Source organism: Pinus tabuliformis, chromosome 2_2 (assembly GCF_031772625.1).
Source record: "Pinus tabuliformis cultivar Carrire ecotype Pingquan chromosome 2_2, CPIR1, whole genome shotgun sequence".
NCBI classification, from domain to species: Eukaryota; Viridiplantae; Streptophyta; class Pinopsida; order Pinales; family Pinaceae; genus Pinus; species Pinus tabuliformis.
In genome coordinates, this window is record NC_142300.1 from 1,063,743,585 (window position 1) to 1,063,759,269 (window position 15,685).

The 15,685-nt window shown below is 33.6% G+C and overlaps 1 protein-coding gene across 1 annotated transcript; it reads right to left on the reverse strand.

The window, feature by feature from the left end:
* Positions 1-9,972: 9,972 nt before the first annotated feature.
* On the reverse strand, positions 9,973-10,725 carry LOC149197060 (putative UPF0481 protein At3g02645). Its single transcript, XM_089408544.1, has one exon. The coding sequence runs from the start codon at positions 10,723-10,725 to the stop codon at positions 9,973-9,975; it is 753 nt and encodes a 250-aa protein (XP_089264670.1).
* Between the last annotated feature and the right edge of the window lie 4,960 nt (positions 10,726-15,685).

Consider the following 15,685-nt stretch of genomic DNA (forward strand, 5'->3'; position numbering starts at 1 on the left):
ATGCACATCTTGAGGTCTTTCTCCTCCAAGATACTGACTAAACTTTTATCGTTGGTCATGTGGAATAAGGCTCCACTATCAGGATACCAACCACAACCCATCATTGATGACACCATGCATGTGATGAGGGTAAAGTCCATTTCGAACTGAGAGGCTAATGCCTCACCTTTCGATACTTCCAATGGTCCCTTCTTGGACTTCTTCGATGGGAAATTAGTCACATAATGTCCCATCTTGTGACAATTAAAGCATCTCACTTTAGAATTGTCACCCTTCTTCCCTCCATGAGAAGAATTCGATTCGGAATGGGATGCCTTCCCCTTCCCTTTTCTTGCCATAATCACTAAGTCCATATTTTCTTCATCATCATCCTTGGATGAAGAACCATCTCGTGTACTCCTCCTGATATCCTCCTACATGAGATCCCACCACAGTCGTTTCCAATCCGGCAGTTTCTCCCTTCTATTCATAGAGTCTTGTTAGCTATTCCAACTCTTTGGAAGGCCAAGAAGAGTGAGGCTCACCATATCATCATCGTCATTAGTTATTCCCACACTGCTAAGCTCATCTTTGAAAGTGGTGAGCTTGTTCAGATATGTGGAAATAGTATCGCCGTTCTCCATCTTGATTCTTCGAAGCTTATCCTTGACCGCAAATTTCCTCTGGTCACTACTGTTCTGGTAGAGGTCCTTCAATGTCTGCCACATTGAAAATGGAGTATCCTTCCTGTGGAGACTCGAGACAATATGGTCTCGAACTCCCTCAAGGATGATCCGTCTCGCCCTCACCACACACTTCTTTGACTCAGCCACTTCTTCGACTCAGCCAACCTAGCTTTGGGATTTCTTAATCAATGAAATCCTTCAAGTCATTGTCTTCTAATACAACCTCCATGTGATCTTCCCATGTTATGTAATTCGAGCTACCTTCCAAGGCATACTCAAGTCTCAAGCCATAGAAAACCATTGGCCAACCTTGAAGTATGATATGAATTCGATTTGCACCTGCAACCCTAAACTTCAAACTTCGAATTCTCTTCTCTATATACTGTTCACAGCTCCGATAAACTTGGCTCTGATACCATGCATAAATTTCTCTATAGATCAACTACCTCTGATACCATGTAGAAATTTCTCTACAGATCAAATAGCTCTGATACCATGTAGAAATTCTGCAAATTCTCTACAAATATACCTCGAAGACCATGTAGAAAATTTGACTGTAGATTAACTTGATAATGCAATATACCAAGGAAAAATACTGTAATATACTTCTGCTATTAATTTGCGGAAGCTTAAATATTGAGCAAGATCGAGCTGAACACATATAACCAGAACAAGAAGAATCAATGCACATGAAACAAAAAAAATACTAAGGGGAAAGCCTCAGCTAAAAGCCCCACTATCTGAATTATCATACAAGGTGGAAATACATCAGAATTATACAAAGCATTAGCTCTCACATCTATCTAGCTCTCAGTACAATCCTCCTGGATGCTCATAGGCAATCAAAGCTTCTCACAAGCCTTCTCCTCTTCCCTCCAAGCTCCTATTTCCTTGCACAGTTCCTCCGAGATGATCTCCTTCACCCAGTGGAACACTGCTCTCACACACTACTCTAACACAATTTCAGAACTGCACAATCCTCAAGGAACCTTCCCTTGACTACATGCATGAGTTTCTGTAGAAATTATGACTGTAGATTAACCTGATAATGCAATATAACTAAAGAAAAATACTTTAATCTACTTCTATAATCAAACTTACTGAAGCTTAATAGATTTGAGCAAGATCAAGTAGAACACATATAACTAGAAGCAGAATCAATGCACATGAAACACAGAAGAATACTCTAGGGAAAGCCTTAGCTAAAAACCCCGCTATTTGTATTATCATACAAGTGGAAATATATCAAGATTACACACAACTTTAGCTCTCACAACTATCCAGCTCTCAGTACAATCCCTCACTAATGCTCACAGACAAAATAGACTGCTCATATGCCTTCTCCTCTGCCCTCCAAGCTCCTATTTCCTTGCAAAGTTTTCCCTGGGTGATCCAGTTGTTACTAAGTGTAACACTGATCACTCACATTGATCTTACACCCTGTAAAATTGCGCAAATATCAAGGAATTAATTCCTTCTGCATGCAAGAGTTTTCTTTATAGGAAAATTCTTGCAACTAGTAGTACATTGTCCCTATCTTTAATCTCAACTGGGTCTTTCTCTGAATAGACATGCATGATTTATTTATGAGACAATCCTCAGTTATCTGGAGTAAACTAGTTTGATGCATGCATGCATTAACTGACTGAACTCACAATTAATTCCTCAAACTGCTTGGAACTAATTTAACTGGACATAACTCAGTTAACTGAGCTAACTAATTACAACTCAAATACAACCCATCCTTTTCTCCTTAATTTAAGGGATAACTGTTGCCTGACTTCACAAAGACTTCTAACTTGAATTTCTCCAACTAATTAACTCAAGATGAATTAATTAATTATTTTTCAAGGAGCTGGTGAGACTAAATTCGAATTTTAATTCAATGACAAATTAAAATTGGAATATTCTTTTTGCCACATTTCAATAGTTTCCTTTATAGGAAAACACATGCAACTGATAGTACACTGTCCTTGACATTTAGCTAAACTGGTTCTTTCTCATAATAGACATGCATGAGTTTCTAATGAGGGAATCTTCAGTTATCTGGGGTACACTAGTTGAGTGCATGCATGCATCAATTAATTGATAACTCACAATTAGTTCCTCAAATAGTTTGGAACTAATTTAACTGGAATTAACTCAGTAGACTGAGCTAACTAATTACAACTAAAATATACCTCAATCTTATCTCCTTAATTAAAGGATAATCTCCTTAGTTTAAGGGATAACTGTTGCATGAGTTCAGAAAGACTTCTAACTTGAATTTCTCCAACTAATTAATCCATAATGAAGTAATTAATTATTTCCAAGCAGCTGGTGAGACTAAATTCGATTTTAATTCACAATTTTAATTCAAGGAAAAATTAAAATTGGAATCTTCTGGATTCTATTTTTATCATTTCTTGTGGCTATTTTCAACACATGCCACCTCCAAAATCATGCCAAAAGCAGCCTCAATCTGCATGCAGCAGATCTGAACCTCCTCACTGCCCTGTGCACACTTGTATGACCTGTATGGCCTCTATAATTGCGCCCAACAACCTTGGGATGCCTACAACAGTACGAACCCCTTGAGTTTGTTACCTTGAGATGCATGCAACCTTGAAAAGGTATACTTTTCTTCTCCTCAGTGATTTCTCTTCCCTGAAAATTGATTTCCTTCCTCTTTAGCTTAAATCTCTACTTTGGAGGTCATATTTGTTCATTTAATAGTTTGGGTAGTGTGGGTCCCAACAATGTTTAGATGGTTAATTGCTACTTAAATAAAATCACCGCTAGACCTAGTGGATTTTAATGGCTTTTTTATTGAGTGATTGATATTTCAGACCTCAAAAAAAGTATTAAAGATGTTTTATATTTATATATATGTTGGATAACTTGCTAATATTGAAACTTCAGTTCTGATGTCCTTGCGTATTGTTTGACTAGATCAGTTCAAAATGGGCAAGCGAAGCAAATGGAAATATATCATGGATCTTGAGGTTTAAGACCTGAAAGGCAAAATGACATTCTCTAGTAAAGACTTGGTTTGGATGGAAATAAATAGAAAAAACAATAGTACTGATCAAGTTTTCGTAATCCCATTACGATGAGTTGCTGAATTTATCAAAGGAGAGGAAGAAAATCCTATTGCTCCATGTAAATTCATACAAAAAACAAAAAAAGAACCAAAACAAAGAGTTGCCGCTGCATTGCAATATGAGATGTGAGTATGTAAAAAATGTATTGTTTAGATCTTTTGAAACCACATTTATCTTTCTTTCTATGTACTAATATTTTAAATTTTTGGTGTAGTTATCATTTTTAATTTGGCCCGGAGGACAAAAGAGGAAATCCTCCAGCTAAACGAAGGACCTCATTTGTGTAGAAGAGGGGTTTCCAATGCCACTTTATTATGAAAGTTATGCATGAAATTCCTGATAGAGCAATGCTAACTTTCAATATGTATGAAAATGAAGATGGGGAAGGTTGGGCTTGTCATGGTCAATGTGACACTTCAGGTGAGACCATGACCTTGCATAGGCCAAAGCTTTCAAGGGACGTTGTTGCATATGTCGAGAGTTTTTTTTTTTTTGGAGTGCCTGTTTGATGTAGTGTATAGAACCCACATTAAGAGACATTTTGACATCGATGTGGTAGCTCGAGATAGAGATTTTTTCTTATGCAGGAAAGATATTGTAAACATGTATAATAGGTTGGCAAAGGGAAATTATCAACTTCACAAAAAGGATGAAATTAGTGTAAACCTTTGGTATCAAAAGCATCGGGAATATTTTTTCTTTTACCAAATGCTCAATGGTGTGGAGGTCCCTTTTATAATAGGGATTCAAACAAAGTGAATGTTGGAGACAATGGTCAAGCTATCGCACAATAGCTTAATAGCCATGGATTCAACATTTAACACAAATAAATACGGGGTAAGTTAGATTCCAATGATTGATTGAATATACTTATTTAAGTTGTATACATTCAGAATGATTAATAAGTTATATTTTACTTTATGTAATGTTGAAATGACAGTATCAGTTGTATACACTCATGGCATTTGATGAACAACAAAGCAGGGTGCTAGTTCCATGGGTCATGGCATCATGAAACACATCAGATGATATTGCAATATGGCTGGAGCAGCTCATGCACAAGTGTTTCCAAACCCATCTTGATTGGAAAGTCAATGCTTTCATGGTTGATGATGCAATTGATGAAATCAGTAGCTTGAGGTAACTTTAACATTGTCATGATATGACCAAACTTGCATTTTTTTCTAAAAATAACACACTAAAATGCATTAAATATTATAGCCCTAAAATAAGCATGGTTGACCATAGTTGACCGTGGTTCATTTTCATATTGAGACAATCTTTGTCACAAAGTGACATTGGACCATGGCTGATGATTGATTTTCATATCGAGACAATCTTTGTCACATTGCGACCTTAGACTATGGTTGATTTTTCACGTTGAGAAATTATCTGTCATAATGTGCATGGTTGACCATGATTATAAACCCAAGGGATTTATATTAAACTCAAGGATTTATATTATAAACACTATGAATAAGATTACACCCTAGGAAAATGAATCCTGAGATTAATAAACTCAATGGATCAGTATTATAAACCCAAGGGATTATAAACTCAAGGTAGTAATATGAAACTCAAGGGATGAACCCAAGAGATTAATATTATAAATCCTAGGTATATAAACCCCAAAATAAAAATTATAAACCCTAAAATAAACATAGTTGTCCATGTTTTACCATGGTTGACTATGTTTTACGATGGTTGATTTTCATATTGAGACAATATTTGCCATAATGTGACATTTGACCATGGTTGATTTTCATATTGAGACAATCTTTGTCACAAAGTGATATAGGACCATGGTTGTGCATGGTTGACCATCATTATAAACCGAAGGGATTTATATTAAACCTTATGATTAATATTATAAACCTTATGAGTAATATTATACTCTTGGAATATGAACCCTTAGATTGATAAACCGAAGGGATTGATATTGTAAACTCAAGGGATTAAATATAATACCCCGAGGTATTAAACAAAAGGAAATAATGTTAAACCCAAGGGACTATAAATCTAAGGGAATAATGTTAAACCCGAGGGATAAATATTATAAACCAAAGGTGTATAAACCCTACACAAGGGGCTTCACAAGGGGGGAAATACCATACCATGTGAATTCATATTGGGAGACATATATTGAGGGAAAAATGACATAATATATTGAGCATACAATAGGGGGTAAATGGTTATTATATTGGTAGATATAAAAAATGTAGCTCAAAGTTAATGAAAAAAATATAAAGGGGTATAAAAAATGTTAATGAAAGAATGGATACTTACCATATCTAGAGAAAGTAGGAGTTTTTTTAATTGGGAAAGTTTATTGAGTTAGTAGTGATAGGGGGTTAAATAATGTGATTTTTAGAGGTATTTCCAATACGTAATCAAATTAAGGGTATTTTTTAGTATCCCACGAATGCACGTGATATGACATAGGTTCATTGAGTGAAGCCCTGTGAAGCCCTAAGATAAATATTATAAACCCTAAAATAAACACGGTTGACCATGACTGATTTTCATATTAACACAATATTTGTCCCGATGCGACGTTGGATTATGGTTGACTATGATAATGTTCATAATGAGATAGCCATTGTCACAATGTGACATTGGGCAATGGTTGACCATGGTTGATTTTCATATTGAGACAATCTTTTTCACAATGCGACATTTAGAGCATGGTTGAACATGCATGACCATGGTTGTCACAATGTAATGTTGGACAAAGAGACAATCTTTGTTACAATGTGACCATGGTTATTGACCATGGTTAACCATGGTTGATTTCCATATTGAGACAATCTTTGTCACAATGAGGCATTGGAACATGGTTGACCATGGTTGATTTTCATATTGAGACAATCCTTGTCATAATGCGACATTGGTTGATTATCATATTGAGAAAATATTTGTCACAATGCGACGTTGGACCATGGTTTATTATGATTATAAACCCAATGGATTTATATTAAACCCAACGATTAATATTATAAACCTTATGAATAATATTATACCTTAGGAATATGAACCCTTAGATTAATAAATCCAAGGGATTTATATTATAAACCCAAGGGATTAATACTAAAAACACAAGGGATTATAAACCCAAAGGAATGATATTAAACTGAAGGGATAAATATTATAAACCTAGGGTATAAAACCTTAAGATAAATATTATAAACCCTAAAATAAACATGGTTGATCATGGTTTATAATCGTTCATTCTCATACTGAGACAATATTTGTCATAATGTGATGTTGAACCATGGTTGATTTTCATATTGTTACAATCTTAAGTACATTGTGACATTGGACCATGGTTGACCATGATTGTAAACCCAAGGGATTTATATTAAACCCTAGGATTAATATTATAAACCCTATGAATAATATTATACCCTAAGAATATGAATCCTTAGATTAATAAACCCAAATGATTAATTCATATTAGTCCTAAGTGTTTTTAATATTATTCCCTTAGGTTTATAATATTAATAATTGTTTGGGTTTATTAATTCCTTGGGTTTATAATATTCATTCCTTGAATTTATAATATTAATCCCTTGGGTTTATTAATTTGTTTGTTTTATAATATTAACCCTTTCAATTTTTAATATCGATCACTTGGCTTTATGAATCCCTGGGGTTTACGATTTATCCTTACCCCTTAGGTTTAAGATCTATCCTTATCTTTATTAATCCCTTGGGTTTATAATATTAAATATTAATAATCCCTTCGGTTTACAATATTAATCTCAAGGGTTTATAATATTAATATTTAAACCTAGGATGAATATTATAAAATCTATGATTAATATTATAAACCTTATCATTATAAGCCTGAAGATTATAAATCTTAATATTAATATTATAGACCCAAGAGATTATAAACACAAGGGATTGACACTAAACCCTAGGATTAATAACATAAACCTTAAGCTTAATACTAAAGCATAAGAATATAAACCCTAATATTAATATTATAAACCCAACTAATTATAAACATTATAAAGACGATTGTGAAATTAATTAATATTATAAACCCTAATATTATAGATTATATATCAATATTAGTTCTTAATATTATAAAACTAATATTAAAAAACATAATATCATAGACTTAGTATTAAACCCTATAAACCCAAATGATTATAAACCCTATGATTAATATTATAAACCTTATCATTATAAGCCTTAAGATTATAAATCTTAATATTAATATTATAGACCCAAGAGATTATAAACACAAAGGATTGACACTAAACCCTAGGATTAATAACATAAACCATAAGATTAATACTAAAGCATAAGAATATAAACCCTAATATTAATATTATAAACCCAACTAATTATAAACATTATAAGGACGATTGTGAAATTGATTAATATTATAAACCCTAATATTATAAATTATAAATCAATATTAATTCTTAATATTATAAAACTAATATTAAAAAACCTAGTATCATAGACTTAGTATTAAACCCTTTGGTTTATATTATTGATCCCTTTGGTTTATAATATTAATGCCAAAGGTTAATAATATTAATCCCTTAATATTACTCCCTTGGATTTGTAATATTAACAATCCCTTGGATTTATAATCCTTGGGTTTTCAATATTAATGCTTGAGTTTTATATTAATCCCTTAGATTTATGATATTAATCCCTTAATTTTTAATATTAATTTATTAGGTTTATGAACCCCTTAGGTTTATAATATTAATAATCCCTTCAATTTATAATATTAATAACAAAGATTCATAATATTAATCTATTAGATTTTAACTATCAATCTTTTTAATTCACAATATTTATCCCTTCACGTAATTAATCCCTTGAATTTATAAAATTAATAAAATTTATTTATAATATTAAATTAAATTATAACATCTATTAAATTAAATGGTTACATATAACTTTTATTTAAAAATTATTAACTTAAAATTATACATATATTATTTTCTAGAAAATATCACTTAAATTATTGGCAACATATATTTATATATACATATTTACAGTTTTAATTTCATCCATCAATTTCATATAATATAATATAATATTGACATATTGAATCTCTAATATGAATAATAATATTTATAATATGAGTGATTAATAATATGTATGAAATTTATAATAATATTTATATAATATTATCATTAATAACATTTTACTGATTTTTTTTTTTCCATGGAAAAGGTGAATTATCAACTTTTGTGTGAAGCAGTATCAAAATAATTTTTAGTATTTTTTTTATTTTGATTTTTTTTTCAAATAAAATGAAATTACACACTCAAACTAAAAGGTGAAATCTAAACTTTATATATTTTAGATTTTTATTTTTAGCCATTATTTGAATATAGTATTAAAAAACTAAAATCAAAGTACCCACTCATACCTAAAAAGTGAAATCTAAACTTTATATATTTTAATTTTAATTTTTAACTAATATAGTATTAAAAAAATAATTAGAATTAAAAAAATTCATTATTAAAATTTATTAAATAGATTTAATATCTTTAAAAGCTTTAATTATAATTTGATTACATAATCTCAATCTTAACCATTTATATATTTAATATCTCAATTTCATATCTCTGACTTCAATAAATAATTGAAAAAGAAAAAGATTATGAAGAAAAATTTAGGTAGGTGCAATATTTAGAGAAAGTACCAAAGAACAAACATTTTGGAATATATTATTGAAAAATAATACCAATATTTTAAGACCTCTAAATACGAAGGATCTAGCTGGGCAGCATCCAAATAGAGAAAAATAATACCAATATTTTAAGACCTCTAAATACGAAGGATCTAGCTGGGCAGCATCCAAATAGAGAATTTTAAGAGCGACATTGTAGGGTTAATGAATGCAGATATGTATGGTGGTTTCATGGTGTGGTGAGTGTAGATATGTTTGCACCAGAATGTTGATAAGTTTGATCATAACTTACTGGCAAAGAAAAGCATTCGATAATCTTACAGGCAATGAAATATTATATTACATAATCTTTAATTATATTACACGAATGAAATATGATTATGATTAAAAAATCACTCTAACTCATTCACCCAAAAATTAATATATAAAAATCTTTAAATTAACAACCTCATAACCAAACATCTCAAATTACAATAATACAAAACAAGTATAAAAACCGAGTACAGATCATTTACCGTCTATTATTTATTTCGAAGGTAAAAATAGAGGGGAGGGACTACTTATGTGTCGGTCTAATTGTGAAGATCGTTTGCAGCAGGGTGAGCACAAGCATGACAGTTGCCGCGGCCAAAGCTAAAGCTTTCCACGGGGATGAAAAATGATCCTGCACCAGATTTCCAATCTGGACCTTCATTTCATTATTGTAGTGCGCATTCACCTTTTCTGTCAGTTTATCAAAGCCGTCTTCCATATTCACCGTGACTCCGTCGCCTAGACGGTTGAAAAGGTCGGCCACCTCTTTGTCACTCCCCAGCCAGTTTGTAAGGATGCCCATTTTTCTTAGGAAAGCCACGTCCTCTTCCGAGTCGATCAAGTTGTCCATGAGACTCACGTAACAAGTCACGTAATTTATGTCAGATGGCTTGCCCATCTCAAAAGCTATAAAGTTACGGAATACTGTCTCTGTCTGATCCTCGATAGAGATCCGAGGAAGAAAAATCGTGGGTCTGTTCTCGTCAAAATTAACCTCCTTGACGCCTCCCTGGACTGGTTTAAATTTGATACCAGCATTTCTTAATTCTACTGCGGGAGGGATTTTTAGGGCGTCATTCCCTGCTTTTTTTTTGCCTTGGAGCAACCTAATGCACTTGCTGCTGCATACATCAATGGGGATGCAGCACTTACATGGATCTACCTGCTTACCCTCACCAGATGGAGATGTAATGAGGGTGTGAAAGAAACCCAAAAGATGATGATGATCAAAGGGCATTCTGTCTACATAGGATATCTCGTCGAAAGGGATGACCATTTTGAATATACCTCTTACTTATCCTCGGGCTTATCCTCGGCATCATCAACGGCCAAGTTGAGCTCCAGTTGTAGTAGCTTTAGGAGAACGATGAAAGGTATTTGGTTTTCCAGCTTCAAAATGTCGAGGAATACATCCTTTGCAGCATACTCAAGCTTATTTTCCCCAAAAATAGGGTCATAGTAGTCATACCCCTCCTCTGTGGAGAGATTGTCCTCACACAGACTTCTTAATACTTCTATAAGGAAGCAGCCGTCCAAACATAGCATCCGAGCTAGAGTCTCTCCATCACAATCGATGTTTTCTTCGTAGCTGTCCCTGATTTCATTCTCCAGATTCAGGATCTCCTCCTTTGCACGATTGGCGAAATCCATATCATTTGGATCAACTAGGAATCTCTTCATCATTCTACGGAGGGCTCTTCCTTTGTGATGGCCCATTGAAGGAAGCTTTGCACTTCCGTGATAATATGGACCCAACGAAACTCTTTGAGGGACATATGCTTCCCTTTTTGTGTCTTTCAGGAACTTGGGAACCCTGAATATTAACACATCGGACGGCCGTCTGTTACGAAGGGGATCCTCTTGAATATAATTAGTCCATTCCGTTTCGGTGATCCATCGACTTCGCGGTTCTCTTTGATTCTCCTGTTCTTCATCACTGTTGGAATTAGATTCGGGCGGCCCTGCAGCGCACGGTGGAATCCCGCATCCTCCCGGTTCATTACCGTTAAGCAACTCTGTCGGTTGCCCCAGTTGAGACATCGGTCCATCGTCGTTCTCGGAATGAATCTCGTCATCTGGATTATCATGGTGGAGCGACGTCTGTTTATGATCACTGTCGAAGCGATTCTTGGCTTCCAAGTCTTCAACCGCTTGCCTTGCATTGCCAGACATTTTATCAAAACAATTGCAGTGTAGAGATTACTTTGTCTCTCTCTTCTTATTTCCTCAACGCCTTACTTGCATTACAAACTCAAATAAACAAGTATCAATCATCGCAGTTCTGAGGAAGCAAAGAATATATCACACACAACAGCCAAAACATGAGTCTGGAGGGGGCAGAAATACATAGGAGAAACCAAATAGCAGAATGGGATGAAAGTGCACAACAGAAATCATGAGCCAGAAAGAAAGCAGTATCAGTTGTAAGATTACACAATGACAAAGTCGTAAAGACACCCTCAAGCATAAATAGATTCTGATCCTACAGAATGGTTCCGTACGGAACCTCTTCTCCACCCATCACGTGTGGAAAATCTTTCAATTGAGAAGTGGTTAAGGACTCAACATTAAAAGAGTACTGCGAAACACTTAAAAGTGTAATTCTATTTATTTATTTATTTTGGAAGTGGAGCACTGCGATCTTCGTTTAAGAGACGTTTCCCTTTTTTAATATTGAGGTTTTGGATTTTTTTAATTTATAGTTTTGTTGGGAAATACCGAGCAAGAAATAGAAAAAATATACATAATCACAATAGATTATAACAAGAATGGTAATTTTTTTTAAATGTATTATATAAATCTGATAAATTACAATGAATCTAGTAAAAAGTATAGAAAGTATAGAGTTGTTATTTTTTCTATTAATCACATAAAATTTGATAATTACAATGAATTTAGTGAAAAATATTTAACATTTTCTATAAAAACTCATTCAAAATAACTTTAACATACAAACACACAATAAATTAGACTTTACCCAAAACTTAACTTTACAACTCTTCATATTGAAATAATTAACTACCTTTAACATTTTTCATTTTATAATTATTATAAAAATATAATTTGATTATATCATAATGAGAGTACATGTCAAAAAAAACTAATGCTTTTAAATATTTTCAAAATATTAAAACATATATAAATTTTACAGCTAAATTATGTTAAAATTTTAAATAAAATTAATTAAATATTTTTCCAAATAAGAAATTAAAATTTTAAATAAAATTAATTAAATATTTTTCCAAATAAGAAATTTAAACTATTTTTTTTTCAAATATATGACTGAAAAATGTGTAGTAATGAAGTCAAGAATCCAACTGAAAATTCTGGAAAGCCAACTGCTATTGTGGACAACCAACCTTCTGACTGGTTAACGATACTTATAATGAAATTAAATGGTAGTACGAAGAACGCCTCTCATCGTGCGATTGTGGACAACCACCCTTCTGACCGGATACGATACCTATGGATCAAATTAATTGTTAGTATGAAGAACGCCTCTCATCGTGGGATTGTGGACAACCACCCTTCTGACTGGTTAACGATACTTATAATAAAATTAAATAGTAGTACGAAGAACGCCTCTCATCGTGCAATTGTGGACAACCACCCTTCTGACTGGATAACGATACCTGTGGATCAAATTAATTGTTAGTATGAAGAACGCCTCTCATCGTGCGATTGTGGACAACCACCCTTCTGACTGGTTAACGATACTTATAATGAAATTAAATGTTAGTACGAAGAACGCCTCTCATCGTGTGATTGTGGACAACCACCCTTCTGACTGGATAACGATACCTATGGATCAAATTAATTGTTAGTATGAAGAACGCCTCTCATCGTGTGATTGTAGACAACCACCCTTCTAACTGGTTAGTGATACTTATAATGAAATTAAATGGTCGTACGAAGAACGCCTCTCATCATGCGATTGTGAACAACCACCCTTCTGACTGGATAATGATACTTATAATGAAATTAAATGGTAGTACGAAGAATGCCTCTCATCGTGTGATTGTGGACAACAACCCTTCTGACTGGATACCGATAACTATGGATCAAATTAATTGTTAGTATGAAGAACACCTCTCTCATGCGATTGTGGAGATAAAATGATGCTTAGCTACAGTTCACACATGTACACTTGGACTCCATCTTAGTTTGGGTGAAGAGTTAAGGGCTAGATAAACAATCTGAAGTGTTCGTGCATTCCTTTTCTACATGTTTCATTACTATTGATGCCATTGTCTTCATAAATATGTCCCTCCCACTAGAGGTTGTGAGTTATCTCTATCTTTGGTTTGATTCTTGTAGGTTAGTTTTGAGTTTTTTTTGCTCTTGTTGGCGCACTTAGAGGGAAGACCTAGGTTTGGAGTAAATTGGCCAACAAAGTCGATCAAATGCTCGCCCTTGGGAAGACTCAGGTTTGGAGTAAATTGGCCATCAAAATCCATCAAACACTCACCCTTTAGGCATTTCCCATGAACATGTGAAGTCTCACTCAAGGGATCTACGAGGGACTACATTAACCCAGACAGTGCTACAATGATGAAGGTCATGTAGGTTCTACACTTGTCATGAGTCCTTATCCAATGTTTAGTTATTCAAAACATAAAATTTAAATATACCCCTATTATGTGCAGTAAATCCATTAATATGCTCAATAAAACTATGAAACAAACACAATTCAACATGTGTTCAACATAATCCCAAAACAAAGACAATTCAACACATTATGCATAAACACAAATATTATTTCAACACGGATCTTTATCATTACTAAGAATTCCACATTACCTTCCAATTGTCATAACTCACCAGCCTAATGGATCCATTGATACATTGTGAAACATCAACCACAAATTCCACATTACCTTCCAATTGTCACAACTCACCATCCTAATAGATCTGTTGATACATTGTGAAACTTGTCTTTGAGGTTTTCTGCGAGTCTCATGACTATTTAGATCATCTTCCGGATACATCGCATTAGGTTTCTTTTTTTATCGATGTTTTGAACCAGCAACGGTGGTTCATCTTTAGGACAATGCGATGAAGAAACTTAGCCTTTCCTCACAAACTCTGCAATTGGTGTAGGGATGAAGGAGGGGGTCGATTTACAATAGCCTCAATTTTTAGAGGATCTATTCATATGCCTTCTTTGGACACAAAAAAACCAAAGGGCCAACCAAATTCTATGTAGAAGACAATTTATGCGGATTAAGACAAATATTATAGTGTCGACAACGTAGAAAGATTGCTCGAAGGTGGTCTGGATGTTCATGACACTTAGTAGAATGAGTTGGTAAGTCATCTGAATAAGGTTGAACAATGTGTTTAATATCATGAAACACGTCTGAAATTTCTCTCTGAAAGGTAGCACCAACATTTTCAAGACCGAAAGGGAGCTTCTTATAAGAAAAAGTCTCCCATAGACAGATTCGTCTTGCATTGATAAGCAAGTAATATGTTAATCTTGTTGTAACTAAAAAAAACCATCCATAAAAGAGAAGATTTCACTCCCAGTACACTCGTCAGTGATCTAGTCAATAAAGGGAGTGGGATAGTTATATTTATGGCACGCACGATTGATATCACAATAATCAACACAAACTTGGATTTATCCCTAATTTTTAGTAACAGGTACAATATTAGAGACCCAATCTATCAACGGGATAGGGTAAATAAAACAAGCCTTTACAAGTTTTTCAACTTCTCCCTTAATAGTAGTGGCCTTCCTGGGATGCACAGGATGAAGTCATTGACGAACAAGCTTGTTGAAAATGGCAACAAGAAATGCTAAAAATAGAAATGTTATAAATAGAATTTCAAGTACCAGTGTTGGACATAGCAACAAGTAATGAAAAATGGAAATGCTAAAAATAGAATTGCTATAAATAGCATTTCGGGTTAGATTCCAATTTTAGTTAGTCCCTGAATTAAAATTGAGAAGTAAAATTCGAATTTGATCTTAGCAGCTGTTTGAAAAATAATTAGTTAGCTCAGTTATCTGAGTTAGGTCCAGTTAGATTAGTTCCAACAGTTTGTGGGACTGACTGTGAGTTCAGTTAGTTAATGCATGCATGCATGTAACTGTTGCACTTCAGATAACTGAATATTCTCTCATAAATAACTCATGCATGTCAGTTCAGTCAGAGACCCAGTTGAGATCAGAGGAAGGGACAATGTACTATCAGCTGGATGATTTTTCCTATATAGGAAACTCATCCATG